General features: G+C 43.4%; 1 protein-coding gene across 1 annotated transcript in view; it reads left to right on the top strand.

Moving 5' to 3' along the window:
- The window catches only part of RBBP6 (RB binding protein 6, ubiquitin ligase), a 219240-nt gene that overhangs the window by 108351 nt on the left and 87900 nt on the right, over positions 1–22989 (top strand). The window contains exons 5-9 of the mRNA XM_033962792.1: positions 5524–5612; positions 5705–5801; positions 11208–11347; positions 12636–12808; positions 14681–14784. Of these exons, the coding sequence (XP_033818683.1) occupies positions 5524–5612; positions 5705–5801; positions 11208–11347; positions 12636–12808; positions 14681–14784 (603 nt within the window). The remainder of the gene's footprint in view (positions 1–5523; positions 5613–5704; positions 5802–11207; positions 11348–12635; positions 12809–14680; positions 14785–22989) is intronic.

Raw genomic sequence — 22989 nt, 5'->3', positions numbered from 1 at the left:
GATGCAGGAACCACGACTGCTCCCTCCAAAGTTCAGGTTGCGTCATCCTGATTTTCTCACTGAGTCGTTTCAACACTTTCAGATAGTAATTTTGGTTGACAGTTTGTCCTTTGGCAGAAATTCATAATGAACAACACCGGGGCTGTAAAAAAAAACAAAAACCTGTTAACATCACTTTGACATTTGACCGAACTTGTTGAGCTTTTTTCAGTCTTGGCGATGTTTTGGTTCTCCATTGAGACGATTGAGCTTTGGTTTCCTTCTCATAACCTTAGACCCATGTTATCACTTTATCAAGAAATGTTTCATCTTCATTTGCCTGCTCAAGAAGATTCTGACATATCTGTAGGGATGGAGGAGCCCCCAAAATGTAAGGTTAGAGGGGTTATGTTAATGTGCCCTTACAAACACCAGGTCCAGGGTTCAATTCCTTCACAGAGGTTTCATTAGGAAGTAGAATCAAATAACAAGCACAGCCAGAAGTGATTGCATAAAGAATATACTCCTGTGAATGAGAAAGGACAGACAAAGAAAAGAATCCAAGGGGAAGAAAGACAGGAAAGAGGGGTGATGATGAGACAGAGAAGTGTGATGTTCCACATAGAGAAAGAGAGGTGGTTGATGATGAGAGGGGGCTTTTATAACAAATAGAATCTACTGAACTTCAATAGAATCTATTCAGAATCCTTAGTAAACTGTCTGAAACAATGGTTAGTTTCACTGATCAGGAAGGTGAGTGAGGTGTGCTAGACTGGAGAAGAATAGACTGGAGTCAAATGTACTTTCCTCTGACAATAGTTTCTGATTAATCTTAGTTATCTGTGCACCTGGACCCATTGTACATCCTAAGCTATCCATCTTAAACACCAGTCATTAACACATCTTAACACCTCTTTGCTGTCTTTAGCACCTTTTTACTGCCAGGTCCTCTAAGCACTGATTGAATTAAGATTGTTGCAATGACATTCCCTAAGGTCAGATATGAATGATATGATCTCCCATAGGCCTTTGCTGACATTGGTTAGGCTAAATGCTGATTGCTAGCAATGCTAAGCTGACAATATAATGATACGGTTGTCAACTGTGGAACAAACTGCCACAACATGAGACATCCCCAAGTTCTCTGTTATAATGTTGTGGCATGAACCAATGGAGATGTTGCATTCCTCTGCCAATTCTTTAACAGGTAATCGGCGATTAGCGCGCCAAGAATTCTCACTTGAGCAACATGATCATCAGTTGATGGTCTTCCAGTTCGCGAATCATCTACCACTGATTCACAACCACTTTTGAAGCGTGAATACTATTCAAAACGTCTTCCATGACTCATGATGTTCCCCATAAGCCACTTTCAACATTTTATAAGTTTTAGTAGCAGTCTTCCCCCGTTTAAAACAGAACTTCAAGCTGTAGTGCTACTTATTGAGGTCGCACATGATGAAAAATAGCCAATCACAAAAACACACTCACAAAAACTGTGCCTCGGAGATGAAAATAGATATCAACAAACAGAAAAAAGGAGGTTACTTATGAGGTTTCAAGCTACTCAACACCACCTAGCATGTCTCAAAATAACTTCCCCATTGGTGTGCAATTAAAACTCTCGAACTTTTTGAACAGACCTCATACAATGTAGCATTAATATACTAATTCACAATAATTACTTTGGCTGCAAAGGTTGAATTACATCCTTGAAGCTGTATGCTGGAATATTGGCCAATCCCTTTGCCTTCCCAGTTTTAGTTGTTATAATGAAAATTGCCACAGAAACCTAAGACAAAATTGACCCCCACCATAAATATATTTTTCACATTCTTATGTTGACAACTGTTCATCTTACGTTCAGATTAAAAAGAAAGGAACACAATGAGAGGGGGGGCTCAATAATGTGGCTTTATTGCATATACTTAAGAACTTAAGAATTGCTGCTGCTGGGTCAGACAAGTGGTCCTTTGTGCCCAGCAGTCCGCTCATGCGACAGCCCTCTGGTCAAAGACCAGCGCCCTAACTGAGAGTAGCCCTACCTGCGTAAGTTCTGGTTCAGCAGAAACTTGTCTAACTTTGTCTTGAATCCCTGGGGAGGGTGTTTTCACCTATGACAGACTTCGGAAGAGCGTTCCAATTCTCTACCACTCTCTGGGTAAAGAGGAACTTCCTTATGTTCGTACGGAATCTATCCCCTTTCAATTTTAGAGAGTGCCCTCTCGTTCTCCCTATCCTGGAGAAGGTGAACAACCAGTCCTTATCTACTAAGTCTCTTTACTTCAGTACCTTGAATGTTTCAATCATGTCCCCGCTCAATATCCTCTGTTCGAGGGAGAAGAGGGCCAGTTTCTCTAATCTTTCTCTGTACGGCAACTCCTCCAGCCTCTTAACCATCTTAGTCGCTCTTCTCTGGACCCTTTCGAGTAGTACTGTGTCCTTCTTCATGTACGGCGACCAGTGCTGGACGCAGTACTCCTGATGAGGGCGCACCATGGCCTGGTACAGCAGTATGATAACCCTCTCCGATCTGTTCGTGATCCCCTTCTTTATAATTCCTAGTATTCTGTTCGCCCTTTTCGCCGCCGCACATTGCATGGATGACTTCATCGACTTGTCTATCAGAACTCCCAAGTCTCTTTCCTGGGAGGTCTCTCCAAGTACCGCCCTGGACATCCTGTATTCGTGCATGAGATTTTTGTTACCTATATGCATTACTTTACACTTATCCACATTGAATCTCATTGCCATGTTGATGCCCATTCCTCGAGCTTGATTATGTCACGTTGCAGATCTTCGCAATTCCACTGTGTCTTCACTACTCTGAATAACTTCGTATCATCCATAAATTTAATCACCTCATTGTACCAATGTGCAGATCATTTAAGAACATAAGAATTGCCTCTGCTGGGTCAGACCAGTGGTCCATCATGCCCAGCAGTCCGCTCACGTGTCGGCCCTCTGGTCAAAAACCAGCACCCTAACTGAGACTAGTCCTATCAGCGTACATCCTTGTTCATTATGAACTTGTCTAATTTTGTCTTGAACCCCTGGAGGGTGTTTTCCCCTATGACAGACTCCAGAAGATGTTGAAGAGAACGGGTCCGAGCTCTGATCCAAGCACCGAGCCCTGTGGCACCCCACTGGGGATGGTCTTCCAATCCGAGTATTGTCCATTTACCCCCACTCTCTGTTTCCTATGCTCCAGCCAGTTTTTAATCCACGTGAGTATTTCACCCTCCATTCCATGGCTTGCAATTTTCCGAAGTAGTCGTTCATGCGGAACCTTGTCAAACGCCTTCTGAAAATCCAGATATACAATGTCGACCGGGACGCCCTTGTCTATCTGCTGTTTACTCCCTCAAAGAAGTGCAGCAAGTTCATCAAATACAATCTGCCTTTGCTAAAACCGGGCTGACTGGTCATCATCATCCCGTGTCCGTCAAGGTGATCAATGATGCGGTCCTTTATCAGCGACTCTACCATCTTTCCCGGTACTGAGGTCAGACTCTGTAGTTTCCCGGATCTCCCCTCGAACCTTTCTTGAAGATCGGCATCGGCATAACATTTGCCACCTTCCAGTCTTCCGGAATCTTTCCCTTATTTGATCGACAGATTGGCTATTAGTTGAAGCAATTCAGCTATGGTCCCTTTCAGTTCCTTGATGACCCTCGGATGGATGCCATCCGGTCCCGGGGATTCATCGCTCTTAAGCCTATCAATCTGCCTACATACCTCCTCTAGACTGACCGTCAATCCTGTCAGCTTTCCGTCTTCATTTCCAGCATATAGCCTGATGAGTTCCGGTATGCTGTGTAAATCTTCGTTAAATACAGACGCAAAAAATGTGTTCAGTTTGTCGGCGATTGCTTTGTCCTCCTTTAGCGCTCCCTTTATCCCATGGTCATCCAATGGTCCCATCACTTCCTTCGCGGGTCTTTTCCCCTCAAATATATCGAAAGAACGGCTTGAAGTTCTTCGCCTCCTTGGCTATTTTTTCCTCGTAGTCTCTTTTGATCCCTTTTACTGCTTTATGGCACCTGCATTGATGATTGTGCTTGTTTGAGAAAGCAAGATTGCTGAACTATAACAGTTCTCTGAGAACAGTGCAGCAAGCTACAAACCTATGCATTTTCTTTTTGGGGTAGGGTTAGTTATCTAGATCTTTATTTCTTCTAAGCCTATTTAATAGATAGTGATTCATCGAGGATGGGAGAGGGATGACGTACAGAAAACCACCATGCATGATGAGAGGTCTGGGAAGTCTTATGATCTGGTGTGGATAACATGAAGAGATCTAATGAAGAATGGTTGAATTTTGTGGCTAAGTTCAAGAGAAAGGTACAGTATAAAGCAGGGCTACTCAGTTCCAGTCCTCAAGGTCCACAGGCAAGCCAGGTTTTCAGGATATCAACAGTGAATATGCATGAGAGATTTGGATGTACTGCCTCCTTGGTATGCAAATCTCTCATGCATATTCATTGTAGATATTCTGAAAACCTGGCCTGCCTGTGGACTTTGATGTCTGGAATTGAAGAATCCTGGTATAGATAGATGGTAAAGAAACTCTATAAGAAGAACTTTGATGGTGATCACATCTTAGGTGGCCAAAGAAGTAGAGAAGGCGATTACTAAAGCCAGAAGAATGCTTGGGTGCATAGGGAGGTGAATGACCAGCAGGAAGGAGAAGGGATGGTGCTTCTTTATAAGTCTCTGGCAATACCCCATTTAGAGTACTGTGTACAGGTATGGAGACGACACTTTCAAAAAGATAAGCAGAAGAGTCTGTCCAGAGACTAACTACTAAAATGGTCAGAGGTCTTTGTCATAAAGCACATAGAGACAAACTTAATGATCTTAATATGTAGATTTTTTAAGAAAGGTGGGAGAGAGAAGATATGATAGACATTTAAATACCTCTGTGGCATAAATGCATAGGAGGTGAGTCTGAAAGGGGATAGACTCAGGAGTACTCTAAAGAAATGATCCTCTACAGAAAGGCCAATAGATGCGTGGAACGGCTTCCCAGTGGAGGTGGTGGTGAAGACTGATCTGAATTTAAGAGAGAATGGTACAAGCACACAAGATCTCTAAGGGAGAAGAGGGGGATAGTAGATAGTATGGATGGGAAGACTGTATAGGCCATATGGTCTGTCATCATTTTTTCTGTTTCTGTATTACTACTGCAAGTGCCCAATTTTACATTTTAGAGGAAATGGTTTGTTTAAGATATCAGACAGAGCAGTTGCTGCTTCTTTCTTTGCTTTTGTTATGTTTATAGTGAGAATGGTTGAGGTGGCATGCCAGACCAGTTTTATCCAAGGTATAAACAGGGCCTAAGGAAGTATACAAACATCATGGCCTGGCTGAAGGAACTCCCCAGAACATCTTCAGCCTACTATCCAATAGACATAGTTGTTAGCTTGTAATGGTTTTTGCATCTAGCTGCTCTTTACAGGATTGGATGAATGGTGCTGTCTTTGACTGTAAGGTGATTTTGTGTTTTCTAATGTACATGTCAAATAATTACCTATTAAACAGACTGCCAATCTGGCTGAAGCCAATGCTTCTGAAGAAGATAAAATTAAAGCTATGATGTCTCAATCTGGCCATGAATATGATCCTATCAAGTAAGTACTCATCCTCTCATCTCTGGAGTCAGAGTATGTTTACAGGTGTGAGTAAGCATTTTAAACAAACATTTTTTATTAATATTTTTCAGTTACATGAAGAAACCTCTTGGCCCACCACCACCTACTTATACGTGTTATCGTTGTGGAAAACCTGGCCATTATATCAAAAACTGTCCAACAAATGGAGTAAGTGTGTGATTTTTATGTCTTTTCCTTATGGACTCTCAGATGCACTTGTCTATTAGCTCTAGAGTGTAAAATGCTTTAGTTTATTCACTAGGCATTAACTGGCTGGAAATCCCATGTGTGTTCCATGATAATTATAGCTTCGGTAAGACCAACAATTTAAAGCTTAAGAATTTGTGATATATGAAAGAAGGTGATAAGAACAGTCATACTTTGCCCAGACCAATGGTCAATCTAGCCCAGTTTCCTGTTTCCAGCAGCAGCCAATCCAAGTCACAAACAAATAGAAGCAACATTCCATTCTCCTAAATCAGGGCAAGAAGTGGCTTCCCCCACATCTGTCTCAATAGCACGCTGTGAACTTTTCCTCCAGGAGTTTGTCCAAACCTTTCTTAAACCCAGCTGTAGCCACATCTTCTGGCAACAAGTTTGAGCTCAACTAATCTTTGAGTAAAAGTTTCCTGCTCTTTGTTTTAAAAGTAGTCTTGTAATTTCATTGAGCCTCCCCTGATTTTTGTATTTCATGAAAAGGTGAAAAATCGATTCAATTTTACCCCTTCTACACCACCCAGGATTTTGTAGGCCTCAAACATATCCCCCTCGGCTGTCTCTTTTCCAAGCTGAAGAGCCCCAACATCTTTAGTTTTTTCCTCATACGAGAGGAGTTCCATCCCCTCTTACTTTGGTTGCTGCTCTTTGAACCTTTTCTAATTTTGCTATATGTTTGCTGAGATGACGACCAGAATTGGATGCAGGATAAAAGGTGAGGACACACCATGGAGTGATAGAGCCATTATAATAATTTTGGTCTTATTTACCATTCCTTTCCAACTAAATCCTAGCATCCTGTTTGCTTTTTTGCCATAGCCGCATACTGGGCTGAAGATTTCAGCATAGTGTCTACAATAACACCCAGATCTTTTTCTTGGGTGCTGATTCCTAATTTGGATCCTAGCATAAGGTAACAGTGATTTGGATTATTGTTCCCGATGTGCATCACTTTACATTTGTCCACATTAAATTTCTCCTGCCATTTTCCTAAGGTTTTCCTGCAGTTTTTCACAATCCTCATGTGTTTGAGAACTTTGAATAGTTTTGTCTCATCGTCAAATTTAATCACCTCATTTTGAACCAATTTCAAGATCATTTATAAATATGTTAAATAGCACCTGTCCCAGTACAGATCTTTGTGGCACTCCAATATTCACCCTCCTCCTTTGAGAAAAATGGCCATTTAACCCTACTCTCTGTTTTCTGTCCGATAACAAATTCCAAATCCACAACAGAACATTGCCTCCTATCTCATGAATTTTTCATTATCTAAGGAGTCTCTCAAGGAAATTTGTCAAAAGCTTTCTGAAAATCTAGATAACATTATATCAATTAGCTCACCTTTATCCAAATGTTGATTTATGTTGCCCATACATTTTCGTATACAATTTAAAATTCTGAAGCTTGTTCAGCAGGGAATTTGATACCTTGCCAGATTATTTGGCTAAGTGTTTGACTGTGTACAAACCAACTAGAGATCTGAGAACTGTTTGTTGCTTGATATATGTAAAAGGAACACAGTAAGATGCATAAGTACAAGGAAATCCTGTTTCTCCATTGCTGGGCCTGATTTGTGAAATGCCCTTTGAGGAATTTTGAGATTCTGTGGAAATTATTACAGTTCAGGAAATTATTGAAAACTCATTTGTTTTGCACAAGTGTTTTTCTTGACATGAGAGGATTAGATTAATTGCAGGTGATGTATCTTGATAATTTTCTCATCTTTGTAAAGACACGAGATGTAGTATTCTTCTTTGCCTTTTATGTTTTTATTGGGTTAGTTTTTATTGTTGAAATGTGTTGTATTCCATACTGTGAGCCGCTTTGGTTTAAAGCGGATTATAAATGTTTTTAAAAAAGAAATAAATAAAGCAAATTGGTGAGGTAAGATCTCCCTTGGCAGAGCCCATGCTGACTCTGTCCCATTAAACCATGTTTGACTTCTGTAATATATGGTCGATTAGATTCTGCTGTTTCCTTCCTTTGTTGTTCTATAATTTTTGTACAACACATTGAACTTTAAGGGAATGCGGTATAGAAATCCGATGTTGAGTTATTTTTTTATAGTAGTTTCCACTGTTTTGCCTAGCACTGAAGTCAGACTTATTGGATTGTAATTTCCTGGTTTATCCCTGAAACTCTTTTTAAAAATTGCCATTACATTGGCCACCTTCCAATCTTTAGGTACAATGGATAATTTTAGCAATAGGTTAAAGATCACTAACAGCAGATCAGTAATTTCATGTTTTAGTTCTTTCAGAACCCTGAGATATATACCATCTGGTTCAGGTGATTGATCACTCTTTAACTTGTCAATTTGGCTCAATATGTCTTCAGGTTCACTGAGATTTCTTTCAGTTCCTCCACATCATCATCTTTGAAAACCATTTCCAGTTCAGGTAGATCTCTTACGTCATCTTCTGTAAAGACCAAAGCAAAGAATTTGTCTCTCCCCTATGGCCTTATCTTCCCTGAGTGTCCCCTTTGCTTCTTGATGATCCAATGATTCCATGGATTCCCTCACAGGTTTTCTGCTTGTACCTGAAAAAGGCAGCTAGTCTACTAGATCCATTGTGGAACAGAAGACGAAAAGCAGACTATATGAAGAAAAGTGGTTTTTAATGCTTCCAGGAGATACTGTAGTTCCAAATGTGGCTGCGTTTCACCAACAAGGCTGCATCAGAGGCATACTGGGCTTGATGGTCCTTCAAATGCTGACAGCTATCCTCATAAGAATTGCTGTATTGGGTCAGACCAAAGGTTCATCTAGCCCAGTACCCTGTTTCCAACAGTGGCCAATCCAAAACACAAGTACCTGGCAGAATCCCAAAAGATAGAAAGATTCCATGCTTACCCCAGGGGATAATCAGTGGTTTTCCTCGGTTTAAGTACTTATCTTTCAGGAACTACTTCAAATCTTATGCTGACTGCTGGACAATGGATTCCAAAGCTTAACAATTTTTCTCCTATTAGCGATATACTTTTTGAAGGAGCAATCCATTTTCATGTAGCTATTCCACTCCACTCATGATTTTATAGACCTTCCCTCAGCCATCTATTCTGTAGCCTTTCCTCATATGATGTTTATTCCATTCACTTTATTATTTTGGTTGCTGTTCTCAATATATGCTCTAATGTTACTATATTTTTTTTTGAGATGGGGTGACCAAAACTGCACACAATACTCAAGGTGTGGTACATAGGCATTATGATATTTTTATTTTCTCTCCTAACTCCTACATTCTATTTGCTTCCCTGGCTGAGTCTGCATACTGAGCAGTGGATTTCAGCATATTATCGTCTATACATTATCGTCCATACTTTTTCCTGCATGCTCAGCAAAGCAAAACTACTTTCATATTGAGACTTATACTGGGTGTATTTTTCTTCAAGAGATTTGCACTAGTGCTGCCCGATTCACGATTCGAATCAATTCACCAATTCGATTTAAAAAAAATCGGCCTCCTGATTCAATGACCGACCCTTCCCCTGTGCCTTCCTAAAGCAGGAACTGAAGCGCTGCCTCTTGCTGGCTGTCCGCTGCCACTCCTGCTTGAGGGGGAAGAGTCAGTCAGAAAGGCCTCCCCCAGCTTCCCCGCTCTTAGCTCCTTAAGGCTAATACGGCAGCCTGCAAGCTCGTTGTGTTATAGCGATCTCTGCAGCTGCCCATCGTCCTCAGAGGCACGTTCTCTCTGCTACGTCCTGCCCTTTCTCTGACATCAGGGACAGGATCACGGCAGAGAGAATGTGCTGCTGAGGACGACGGGCAGCTGCAGGGATCGCTATAACACCAACGAGCCTGCAGGCTGCCTTGTTAGCCTAAAGGTAAGAGCTGGGAAGCTGGGGGAAGATACAGACTTGCGGGGGGAGCAGGCGTTCGGCGGGGAGCAGGCCGAAGAATGCCTTCACGGCAGGGGAGGCAGGCCTTTGTGGGGGGAGCAGGTCTTCGCGGGGAAGAGGAGGAAGGAGTAAGAGAGGGGAGGGGAGATGCCAGACCTGGGGTGAAGGGAAGAGAGAGACCAAACCAAAAAGAGGCGGAGGAAAGTAAAGGAAAGGTGCTGGACTAAAGGAGAAGAAATGCAAGACCACAAGGGGAAGGGTACTGCTCCAAAGTAGGTGGGCAGGGTGCAGGACAGCAGGAGAGATAGTAGGAGAAAAGCCTGTACCTGGGGAAGGGGATACAAGAGGTAAGGAAGAGAGAAAGAAGAAGCTGGATATGGGTTGCTGGGCATGGAGGGAGCATAGGAACAGGGACCCAAGGGGGACAGTACTGGAGAGAAGAATAGGGACAGGGACACAGAAGAGAAATGCTGGATGAAAGGGTAGTTGAGAAAAGGAGAGATGGTGGATCTGGGGATGGTGGGGTCCATCGCTGCAGCTGCGGGGGATAAAGATGAAAAAAAAGAAAGATGCCAGACCTCTGGGGAAGGAAAGGGAAACAGAAGGGGAGGACAGAGATGGAAGATGGATGTTTAGCATGGAGAAAGAAGGAGAGCCTGATCAGAAGACAACCAGACCAACATGGGACCAACAAAATTTGAATAATGACCAGACAACAAAAGGTAGAAAAACTAATTTTATTTTCTGTTTTGTGATTACAATATGTCAGATTTGAAATATGTATCCTTCCAGAGCTGGTGTTGGACCGTGAACGTGAGCTAGGATTTAACAGAGAGAGGAAAAGTATTTTTTGTTTGTTTATTTTGTTTACACCACAGGACCAGTGTGGATAGGAGAGGGCAAAGGGGGTGAAGAGGCTATAAAATAAACCCACAAGGATGCTTGGAAAAAACCACCCAGTTGGACAGGAAAATCAAATCGAATCAAAAAATCGATTCAATAGGCTGAATCGAATCAAAATTTTTTTTTTCCTGAATCAGGCAGCACTAATTTGCACAATGAAAATGTAGCCTAGATTTGAAAGTTGGTTCTTCAACTATATTTTTGAATAGACTCAGTAAATCAGCTGTAGTCCCAAATGAGATATTGTTTTGCACAGTAGGATGGGAAGGAGGCATCAAGACAGTCCTTAGCTTGGGTGTCCTCAGATATGTGTTTGTTTATATGTTGCCATGTGATGTCACCTACATATGAGACTGCCAACCATAGAGAATACCAGTTACAGGTCAGCAACTTTGTTTTCTGGATAATAAATCTCTCTAATGCTGCTGTAATATGTTAATGGGTTATTTTGTTGTTTGGTTTTTTGTTTTTTTTTTTTACTAATTTTGTATTTCATTCATGATATCCAGTGTAATCTGGGAAGCAGAGTAGCCAGTTTGACATTAAAAAATAAATTTTGTTAGTGTTAAAGATTGTTTTTAAAACTTGACTTTTCTCAAATTTTTTCTTCAGGACAAAAATTTTGAGTCTGTGCCCAGAATTAAAAAGAGTACAGGTATTCCCAGGAGTTTTATGATGGAGGTGGAAGATCCGAATATGAAAGGTGCCATGCTTACAAACACTGGAAAATATGCAATACCAACTATTGATGCGTAAGTAACATCTCTGCAACTACAGCAGACTATGGCGGTATAGAAGAATATAAGTTATTATTATTATTATTATTATTATTACTACTGTGGAGCGTTGCTCTGTATTAAGCAATCAGCCTGTCACTTTATAACATGCACTCTACAAAGTTCAGCAATTGCCAAAATATTTACTGTAAATAATGGTTACTCATAGCAGTTCCCATGGCAAAATAATACTTTATATAGTTTTTTTAATAATTACTTTCCCTACTATAAATTAATTACACATGTTATGTACACCAGATTGATGCCATTATGGCCCTGGAAAGAGCAGAATTTTTGCAGAGAACTCTGTAAAGAAAGAAAAAACATTTGCACATTCTGATTTATTTTCCATTTCTTTACCCCTAAAGATAGTATTAGTTCTTATAGTACTTTGTTTGACTTGAAAAGCAGCCATATATTAGCAAAAAATGATGATAAGATATAAGAATATCAAAAGGTTGCAGATCATTCAGAGCACGGCTGTTAGTTGTTCATGTAGCTAAATTCTATCGGAAGCTCCATTGGCTCTCAGTTGAGTCAAGAATATTATTCATGTTAGATTGTATCTATTACAAGACATTGGGCTCCTTTTATTAAGGTGCGCTAGTGTTTTTAGCACGCGATAGACAAAAATACTAATTCAAGCTCTATGGAGGCATTATTGTCTAGCGCATGTGGCATTGTAGCGTGCACTACTCCGTGCGTTAATGCCCTAACGCACCTTATACCTGATTATATTATTGATTGCTTTAAATTTACTGACAAAAAATGTTGGCATTTTAGATTGTTTACATTTCTTACTGTAAAAGGTTGCATATACAAAAGATTTTCCCATAGAATTTTATCTTTTCAAGCTGGATCATAGAATAAACCCTTTTCTGTTCTGATAATAAACTCCAACTTCTATCTTTCCTTTAGAAAAATGCTAAACTCTTCTGAATTTGATTATAATATACTGTGCTTGTAGTCTCTTGATTGCTATTAACCACGTTGAACTGAGAGGTTACTGCAGTATACAAGTGAATGTGTTATGTTCTGATGAGCCCAGTTCTCTCTAGGATGTGTGTGTGGCTATGTAAGTTTTAAGGACAGTATCTTTTAATGGTGTTGAGAGGCAGACTACTCTTAAGCATGGATGCTTGCTAGCCTTCTCCTTTCTATAGATTGGTCTGATGTTTTAAATCTGTCATGTTTCACCTGTGTAGCAATCCAAACACATTTCTACAGATATCTCAAGAAACCAGTACCTTTCCTTCCCTTTCAGAGTGGCATATGCAATGGGAAAAAAGGAAAAGCCTCCCTTTCTACCAGAAGAACCCTCGTCCTCATCCGAAGATGACGACCCTATTCCAGATGAGCTGCTGTGTCTTATCTGCAAAGATATTATGAATGATGCCGTCGTTATCCCCTGCTGTGGAAATAGCTACTGTGATGAATGTATGTTCCATATAGAATATCCTGCTCTGTCATATTATTCTGTTACAGGGGAATAGAGGGGCATTCTCCTCAAATTCAAAGTGAAATTGTCACATTATACATTTTGTGACCCATGCGTTCAATGCAATATATCAGCTTGCCTTATCCATTAACTCTTAATATAGTGTGTATTGCAGTTATCCCTTTAATTTGCACTGCTATAGATGGTATTAAGTATTCTGGTCTCCCTCTATGGGGGTAAAGCTAAATTCCTAAAATGAATGACATTACTTCAGATGGATGCTTCATAGAAACCTAAAAAATGGCTTAGACAATATGACCTAGCCAACCTTCATATCCATACCAACTACTAAGCTGTATAACCCCTTCTTTTTCAGATCCTCTGAGCTTATCCCATGCTTTCTTGATTTCTGATATAGTCCTGGGCTAATATAGTTTTATTGTGTCTCCTTCATCATATATGCCCCCTTGTTCCAGATCTTCCTTTCAATTGAAAGAGACCCACCTCCTGAACATTTTATACCACATAGGTACTAAATGTTTCTATCATATCTCCCTTTTCCTGTTCTTCCAAAGTATACAGTGACCGACAGTTTGAAGCAGGACCTACTTCGATTGGAACATTGGTCCTCGACTTGGCAGCTAAGCTTCAATGCTAAAAAATGTAAGGTCATGCACCTTGGCAGCAAAAATCCGTGCAGACCTTACACACTAAATGGTGAAACCTTAGCTAGAACTAGGGCAGAACATGACTTGGGGGTGATCATTAGCGAAGACATGAAAACAGCCAATCAAGTGAAGGCTTCATCAAAGGCAAGACAAATGATGGGTTGCATCCGTAGGAGTTTCGTCAGCCGGAAGCCCGAAGTCATAATGCCGTTGTACAGATCCATGGTGAAACCTCATCTGGAATATTGTGTACAATTCTGGAGACCACATTACCAAAAAGATGTACTGAGAGTTGAGTCGGTTCAACGGATGGCCACCAGGATGGTCTCGGGGCTCAAAGATCTCCTGTATGAGGAACGGCTGAAAAGATTACAGCTATACTCACTCAAGGAGCGTAGAGAGAGAGGAGACATGATTGAAACGTTTAAATATATCACGGGCCGTATCGAGGTAGAAGAGGATATCTTCTTTCTTAAAGGTCCCTCGGCCACAAGAGGGCATCCGCTGAAAATCAGGGGTGGGAAATTTCATGGCGACACCAGGAAGTATTTCTTCACTGAAAGGGTGGTTGATCATTGGAATGAACTTCCACTTCAGGTGATTGAGGTCAGCAGCGTGCCAGACTTTAAAAGGAAATGGGATATACATGTGGGAACTCTAGGGGGGTAATGTCATGGGGGGTGGGTCATTAGAGTGGGCAGACTTGATGGGCCATGGCCCCTTTCTGCCGTCATCTTCTATGTTTCTATGTTTACATCTTTGTCCCCATATGCTTTGACAAAGACCATTGATACTTTAGTAGTCACCCTTTGGACCAATTGCATTTTAATATCTTTTTGAAAGTGCAATCTCCAGAATTTTACCCTTTACTTCACATGAGGTCTGACTAGAGACTTATATAGAGACATATCACCTTTTTCCTGTTGGCTATTCATCTCCCTAGGAACCCAAGCATCCTTCTGAATTTTGCTATCATCAGATATGATCTCCACCCCCCAGGTCCAGCTTGTTATTTTGTGCACAGAAGTACTTTACTCCATGTTCTGTACTGCTCCCTTGAGTCTTTGTTTCAGGAAGAGATTGGAGATATCAGAATGTGATAGAAGCTCTGAATAAAATGAGATGTTCTAACAAGAAGAAACATTTTCTGATGAAGTGCTGCTGATTTTTCATGATTGAATTAAAATTATATTTTATCTGCAGGTGTTAGAACCTCGCTGCTGGAATCAGAGGACCACATGTGTCCAACCTGCCATCAAACAGATGTGTCCCCTGATGCTTTGATTGCCAATAAATTCTTACGCCAGGTAATTTTATGTATTTTTAAGAAAATGACTTTCATTAATTAGTGCATAATGTAGACAACCAGGTTTGGAGTCTTTGTTGTGTGGCAGCTTTCTAGGGGTTAAGAATGTAGTGTGGTATCATTTCTTTGATGACGGATGCAAGAGAAGCATATGATTAGAGAATGGAACACCATATGCTAGTGCACAGAATGTTTCAACAGATTTTTAGGTATGTGTGCAGGTTTTCAACGTACTGATGCATTCCTGGTACTCCATTTTGTATACTTACTGTATTCCGCAGCCAGTGATGATGGTTTTTATTTATTTATTTATTTTGCCTTTGATCTTTTTGGTTTAGATGTATTTTATTTAATAGTATTTGATAGCAAGCCTCACCAAAAAATGTCCAAGGCAAGCTACAATCCATATAACCCTCCCAAATATACACAAAAAATTACCATAATTATAAAGCACACACAAATACAAGTACAATATAATCCATAATCCTTCTTTATAATCTAAAACAGTAAAAAGCAGAGGAAGAGCAAATAACATTCCTACTAACTATCCACTGTAACCAGGGAAAGCCAGCCTAAAACAACCATGATTTATAGTTTATGGAACTCACTCTGTTATTCAAAATCACTCCTTGAATAGACTGAAGAGCTCAGTAATTAATATAATAGGAGACTAGAAGAAAAAGCTTCATTACACGGGAGTGCTGCATTCTCCGAGGACAAACAGGCATTATATTCTAACTTGTGGGGTGACATCATCCACAGAACCCAGTCAATAGTGTAATGTCACTTTAAATTTTAAGGATTGCCCATACCGTGTGCATGCTGGTACTTTCCCAGCCGATGTTAGCTTGCAGGACCTGCAGTTCTTAATTTTCCATAGAGTTGAGAAGCTGTATTTGAGTTCTCAAATCACATCATAATTTTGCCTTTTTGTGCCTTCCTTTCATTTTTTCCTTCAATTTTGTCATCGTTCTTTGACTGCTTTTATATCTCGTTTTCTTGTAAAAATCTTAATTTTTTTAACCAATTTTCCATTTTCTAGGCCTTTGAGCTCTTTTCAGCCCATTTCCATTTACTCGACCTCTCCAAGCCATTGAGCCCATTGACTTTGCGTCAGCTGTTTTTACAAGGCACCTAATGGCTTCAAAGTGTACACTCGATGCAATAGGATCATATCAGGCTCTGACCTACACAACTGGTGTGTATCATCATGCCTAGGTCCCAACCATCGAGATATTTCATACACATTCTGTTCTCATATGCAGAAGAGGTCACTTAAAAGCCAGAAAATTACAGTTTAAAAAAACTTTTGGTACACCTTCAGGGACATTGAGCTTGACTGGAGACTCCAACCCTGACACTCAACCTCGTAATTATAGAAATATGAAGGCCAAATGACCCATCCAGTCTGTGCATCTACAGCATCCACTATCTCATCTCCCTAAAAAGATCCCATGTGCCTGTCCCATGCTTTCTTGAATTCAGACAGTCTTTGTCTCCACCACCTCTACCGGAAGACTATTCCATATATCTACCACCCTTTCTATAAAAAAGAATTTCCTTAGATTACTCCTGAGCTTATCACCTCTTAACTTCATCCTATGCCCTCTCATTCCGGAGCTTTCTTTCAAGTGAAAGAGATTTGCCTTGTGCATTTATGCTATGTAGGTATTTAAACATCTCTATCATATCACTGAACTGTTCAAAGTTGTTAAAACGCATGCGGATTGTGGAAAAACTGAAGGAAGGCCTTAGGAAATTGGATGACCTGGGCGTCCAAATAGCAGATGAAATTTAATGTGGACAAATACAAATTGAGGTACATTGGGAAGAATAATCCAAATCATAGTTACCGGATGCTAGGGTCTGCTTTTGGGGGGGTCAGTGCTCAAGAAAAAGATCTGGGTGTCATCATGGACACTACACTGAAATCTTCCAGCCAATGTGCAGCGGCAGCAACCAAGAAAGCAAACGATGCTAGGAATTAGGGATGGTAAACAAGACTAAGAATGTTATAATGCCTCTGTATCGCTCAATGGTATGACCTCACCTTGAGTATTGCATTCATTTCCGGTCTCCTTATCTCAAAACAGATATAACGGCACTAGAAAAGGTTCAAAGAAGAGCGACCAAGATGATAAAGGGGATGGAACGCCTCTTGTATGAGGAAAGACTAAAGTGGTTAGGCTCTTCAGCTTGGAAAAGAGATGACTGATGAGAGATTTGATCGAAGTCTACAAAATCCTGAGTGGTGTAGAATGGGTACAAGTGGATTGATTTTTTTACTGCATCAAGATTTACAAAGACTAGGGGACACTTAATGAAGTTAGAGAGTAATACTTTTAAAACCAATAGGAGGAAATATTTTTTCACTCAGCAAATAGTTGAGCTCTGGAGTGTGTTGCCAGAGGATGTGGTAAGAGCGATTTAATGTAGCTGGTTTTAAAAAAAGGGTTGGACAAGTTCCTGGAGGAAAAGTCCATAAACTGCTGTACTTGTGACTTGGATTGGCCTCCGTGAAGATGGGATACTGGGCTAGATGGACCATTGGTCTCATCCAGTAAGGCTATTCTTATCTCTTATCTCCCCTCTCCCACCTTTCCTCTAATATCGACTCCAGCACTGGCTCCGTCGATAACTCATTCTGCTTCTTTGTCTTCTGTTGTACAAGCATCGGGGGAGCCTCATAAGCAAACTAAGAAGCACAGGCATGGCTCCCCTAGCATCATCTCAGATGTCCACTCCATCAATGCATTCCAAGCGTTGATTCACTGATATTTGCTCACTGTCATTACAGTTGGTGTCTCCTCAGAGGCGTGCCTCAGCATCTAGGTCCCTGATGCTTCTACATCCAGTTCAACCAGTACCTAATGTACCCTTGCTAACATTGGTACCAGCGCCATCACTGTAAGACCAGCTTTGAGCACTGCTGCAGCAAGAACTAACTGGGTTACTACAGTCGCACCCTGTGCAAGTTCCTGCAACATCACACCCAGCCCCAATCTAGTCTAAGCAACAATGAAAACAAAAACTGTGGATACAGATGTTCTGGAGATAATTTATTAAACACTGACATATAAAACCATGAAAATTCAATTAAAAAAAGTACAATGCTAAAAAATATGGTGATAAAAATCCACCCGGACCCTATACGGTTCATGTTTCGGTGAACACACCTTCCTCAGGGGTCCAATGGTTTGCAAACTCACATATAAAGAATTGGACTGAAAACAGTCTATTATCTTTAAACGTGTGAGCAAAGAACACAGCAGACAAGCTGAAGTAGCATTTTTTTGCATTGATCGTGGATGCCTTGATGTTGAGCATCAACGCCTAAAAGGCACTCAATACATGCATTTGTCATCCAGGGAGCAGAGCATACCAACCTCTCTTCGACATTCCTCATTACATTCTTGATGCTCCCCTCATCAAGTTATTTAATCCCTCATTGCCCAGATTGTGAGCCTGCCAGGACAGACAGGGAAAAATGCTTAAGTACCTGAATGTTAAACCACTTAGATTATAAGTGGTATATAAATAAATAAAGTTAAGAGGTGATAGGCTCTGGAGTAATCTGAGGAAATACTTTTTTACGGAAAGGGTGGTAGATGCGTGGAACAGTCTCCTGGAAGAGGTGGTGGAAACAGAGACTATGTCTGAATTCAAGAGGGCCTGGGATAGGCACTTGGGATCTCTCAAAGAGAGAATTAATGGTTACTGTGGATGGGCAGACTAGATGGGCCATTTGGCCTTTATCTGCCATCATGTTTCTATGTTACTTCCAGAAGTGCTGACATTGAGGACTTTGATTCTGATTTGTCTCCATGCTCTTCTGATGATGTTCCATAGGTGTCTGCAGATGAGTCATGTGAGATACTGTTGGATCCATCACCACCACCTCCTCAACACAGATCCCCTACACCTGAAAGTCTGTCCTTTACCAACTTTATTAGACAGATGGGACAGACACTGCCTGTTAGCATGAAGTCTTAAGAGGAGCCTTATGCAGAGCTCATTGAGGTCTTGGACTATGAAAAATGGCTTAAGGATTGCATTAAAGTCCCTCTGCATAAGCTGATGAAAAAAGCCTTGTTCAAAAACTGGGAAACACCTCTAGCCCAGTAGCTCCTTGAAAATTGGACTCCTTATACAGAATTTAAACTTGCCTTGGGTGTGACAGACCTCAACTTCAACAACAATCCTTAGTGATTGAGTCAGCCCTGAAGTGTGAAAACAGCTCACTCATGCATATTTGCTAGCACACCACCAGGCAGAGAGGGTAGAACCCTGAACAAGTTTGTTATGCATGTATTCCAAGCCACAATGCTTGCTAAGAGAATACTCAATTTCAATTTCTACATGATTTTTTAGTTAATGTTTTGGTTTTTATTGAAAATTTTCATGCTTCAAAATGACAGCAACATAAAAGTAAACATTATCCCAGGACAAGCAGGCAGCATATTCTCGACATGTGGGTGACGTCATCCACGGATCCCCAACGTGGACAGCTTTTCAAGCAAACTTGATTGAAGATCTCAAGTTTGCTAGTACTGCACCGCGCATGTGCGTGCCTTCTCGCTCAGCTAGAGGGCGTGTCTCCTCAATGTGGTCTTCAGTTCTTAGTTTTCCGTGGAGGCAGAAAGCCCTGTCTATCTTCTCTGTGATCCTGTGCCTTTCTTGCAACGCGGCTTCTTTTCTTGTTTTCGAGTTGGAAGTCGCTGTGCTCTGCGCTTTGTTTTCTTTTTTAATTCCGTATAACCACAAAAAAAAAAAATTTATGTTTTTGCTTCTCTGTGTCCCGGCCGTGGCCCCCTCTCTTTGCCTTATGTCCCAGCATCTCACCGGGTTTAAAAAGTGCACGCAGTGCGGTTGGGTTATCTCTATCACGGACCCGCACCATTGGTGTATCCTTTGCCTCGGTGTCGATCACCCCTCGGACTCCTGTCCTCGTTGTGCCACCCTTCAGCCTCGGGCTCTTCGTCGGCGTCGGGCGAAGATACTTGACCATGGAAGCTGGTGACGCCTCGACCCCGGTCTCGGCCTCGGCCTCAGTCTCTGTCTCAATGTTGGCCTTGAAGACCTCGGTCCCAGGCAAATCTCCCTCGGCCTCGAAGTCCTCGGGGGCCCTGGCTTCGAAGACCTCGGCTTCGGGTAAGTCTTCTCTTCCTCTTTCAGGTTCAGCTCAGCTACCGAAGAAGCCTTCCTCGGAGACTTTGGCCACCCAGGCAGCGAGTGTAGTCCTGCCGGCCTCGAAGAGACTTACTCCAAAGCCTGCCTCCATTTTAAGGGAATACTCTACATCAAGGTCGCCCTGGTTGGAGTGCAGTGGAGCACCGGTTCGTCCGAATCCTATGGTCTCCATGCTGATGTTCGAGGATATGTTTAAGGCTATTTTAACCTCGCAGATCTCTTCGGCTTTGGCCCAACTTGCCCCAGCCTCGACCTCGCTCGATGTGGACCAGCCTGAGAGTTGCGCCGGGGACTCTCAAGGCAAGTTGCGTCGGTCTCGATGCTTGTTCTCGAGTGATTCCTCGCTGGTTCCGTCGGGGCGGACTTCTCCCGCTGCCCGGCCTTATGCAAAGCACCGGTCGAAACGTGCCTTGTCCTTGAGGCGGAGAGCTGCGAAGTGGCCAAGGGATTCTCCCCCGAGGCAAGGTCGGTCCCCGAGCCCCTGCACTACAGGATCCATTAAGCCGTCGGACCTCGTCCTGTCTTACCCCTCTCTTCTCCCGCCCCGGTCTCCAGACTGTGGAGCGCCAAGGTCGAGGACTCCCGCCTACCTCCAGGGTCGACAGATTTCTTCTCACCGGAGTGGGCTGCCCGGTTCTCCGTTCCTCGGACCCTGGGGTCTTCGCCTTCCCGGGTTCCTCAATGCAAGCAGTCGTCGACTCCTCCTCGTTCCTTCAGTGGGGCCTCCTTACCGTCTATGCTTGTGGACACTGATACCCCGGCGCAGTATTCGAGGGAGGTATCCCCTTCATTTTCTGCTGCCCCGAAGTCTCGCTCGGCTTCCCCCTGGGGGGGGGGGCCTTCTGCGGGTAAGCCGTCCTCCTTCACCAGGTTTGTGTTGGACATAGGCAAGGCGCTGCAATTGGACCTCCAGTCTGATTCCAGGTACACCCGGGAATATTTGGAGGAGATGGAGCTTCCTTATCCTCCTAAGGAATCCCTTCGCCTTCCTTTGAATCTTGTCTTGCAGCAGACCTTCTTCCGGAATCTGGAGACTCCTTATGCTATCCGGCTATTCCATCTAAAATGGAGTCCAGGTACCGGACAGTCCCCTGTATGGGCTTTGAGAAGGCTCAACTCTCCCACCAATCCCTGGTGGTAGAGTGTTTCCTGAAGAAGTCCAATCCTTCACGAGTCTATGCGGCTGTACCCCCGTCCGGGAGGCCGTACTATGGACAAGTTTGGCAGGCGCCTGTACCAAAACTCGATGATGGCCAATAGGGTGCTGAACTACAACTTCACGTTCACCTCCTACCTCAAACAGTGCATTAAATCTATGCCCTCTTTTCTGGAGGATTTGCCAGTCCGTCACCAGGCAGAATTTCGCCGGCTCCTGGATACCTTGTCCCAGATTCGACTTTATATATTTCAGGTGTCATAAGATGCCTTTGAACTCTCCTCCAGGGTCCCACCTTTGTAATAGCCATGCGCCGATTGGCTTGGCTCTGCATCGTGGACATGGACCCGAATCTGCAGGACCGACTGGCGAATCTCCTGTGCTTGGGCAACAACTCTTTGATGACTATCGAGATAGCCACCAAGCGCCTCTCTGAGCATGAGCACTCCTTTGCCTTGTTGGTGCGGCCCAAGGCAAAGTCCGCCCCTCCGAAGTCGTATAAGTTGCCTCCCAGACGCTACCTCCAGAAGTCAACGCCGGCGTTTTCCAGGCTGCCTCCTTGGCGTCAGAAACAGCAGAGGGCCCCTCAGAAGCTTCAGGCCCCAGCAACGGCTAAGCCTGTGCCGTCCTTTTGACTGGGTTGGGGCGGGCCGGGCCCTTCCATCCTCGAGCCTTCTCTTCTGCCTATAGGGGGCCGCCTCAGTGCCTTTTTTCCCCGGTGGGCTCTGATCACGGCAGACCATTGGGTCCTCTCCGTCATACGGGAGGGGTATTCTCTGCATTTCCGGGCGCTGCCTCCGGCCCGGCCCCCAGGAGGGTGTCCTTCAAACAAAGCGCAACTCTCCCTTCTTCTCCAGGGAGCCCATGCCCTCCTTCGTTTCCGGGTGGTGGAGGAGGTCCCGGTGTGTCAGCGGGGCTCGGGGTTTTACTCCAGGTACTTTCTGGTCCCCAAAAAGACCGTGGACCCGCGCCCTATCCTGGACCTCCGAGAGCTGAACAAGTTCCTGGTTAAGGATAAGTTCCGTATGCTCTCTCTTCCCACGTTGTACTCCCTGCTGGACGAGGGGGACTGGCTTTGCTCCTTGGACCTGAAAGAGGCCTACACTCACATTCTGATCCACCCAGCCTCTCGCAGGTTCCTTTGGTTTCAGGTGGGAGACATCCTCCCGTTTGGGCTCGCTTCACCCCCCCGGGTATTCACCAAATGCCTCGTGATGGTGGCGGGGGCCCTGCAGTCGCAGGGTCTTCAGGTGTTTCTGTACTTCGACGACTGGCTTGTCAAAGCGCCGTTGTGGGAGGGGGTTATTTCAGCGTCCCAACGGACTATTTATTTCCTTCAGAATCTGGGCTTCGAGGTCAACTTTCCAAAGTCCCAGTTGAGCCCTTCTCAGTCTCTGCAGTTCATTGGGGCGGTGCTGGACACCATTCACCTCCGCTCATTCCTGCCTCGGTCTCTGCAAATTGCCCTTATCCACCTGTGCCGGAGGGTCGCCCTTCAGTCCACAGCCTCTGCCAAACTGATGATGATCCTGTTGGGCCACATTGCCTCCACGGTTCATGTGACTCCGTTTGCCAGGCTTCAACTCCGCATACCGCAGTGGACCCTGGCGTCCCAGTGGAGACAGGACCGGGATCCTGCCTCTCGGCGCATTACAGTGACTCCCTCCTTAAGGCGTTCACTCCATTGGTGGACGCGCTCTTCCAATCTTTCGAGAGGTTTGCTCTTTCTCACGCCCCCGCCGCGAAAGGTCCTCACAACGGACTCCTCCGCATATGCCTGGGGGGCTCACCTCGACGACCTCTGGACCCAGGGTCTTTGGTCGAGCGCCGACTGTCAGTGCCACATCAACCTGCTGGAGC

This window comes from Geotrypetes seraphini, chromosome 11, assembly GCF_902459505.1.
Source record: "Geotrypetes seraphini chromosome 11, aGeoSer1.1, whole genome shotgun sequence".
NCBI classification, from domain to species: domain Eukaryota; kingdom Metazoa; phylum Chordata; class Amphibia; order Gymnophiona; family Dermophiidae; genus Geotrypetes; species Geotrypetes seraphini.
This window is presented reverse-complemented; position numbering and strand designations above follow the sequence as displayed.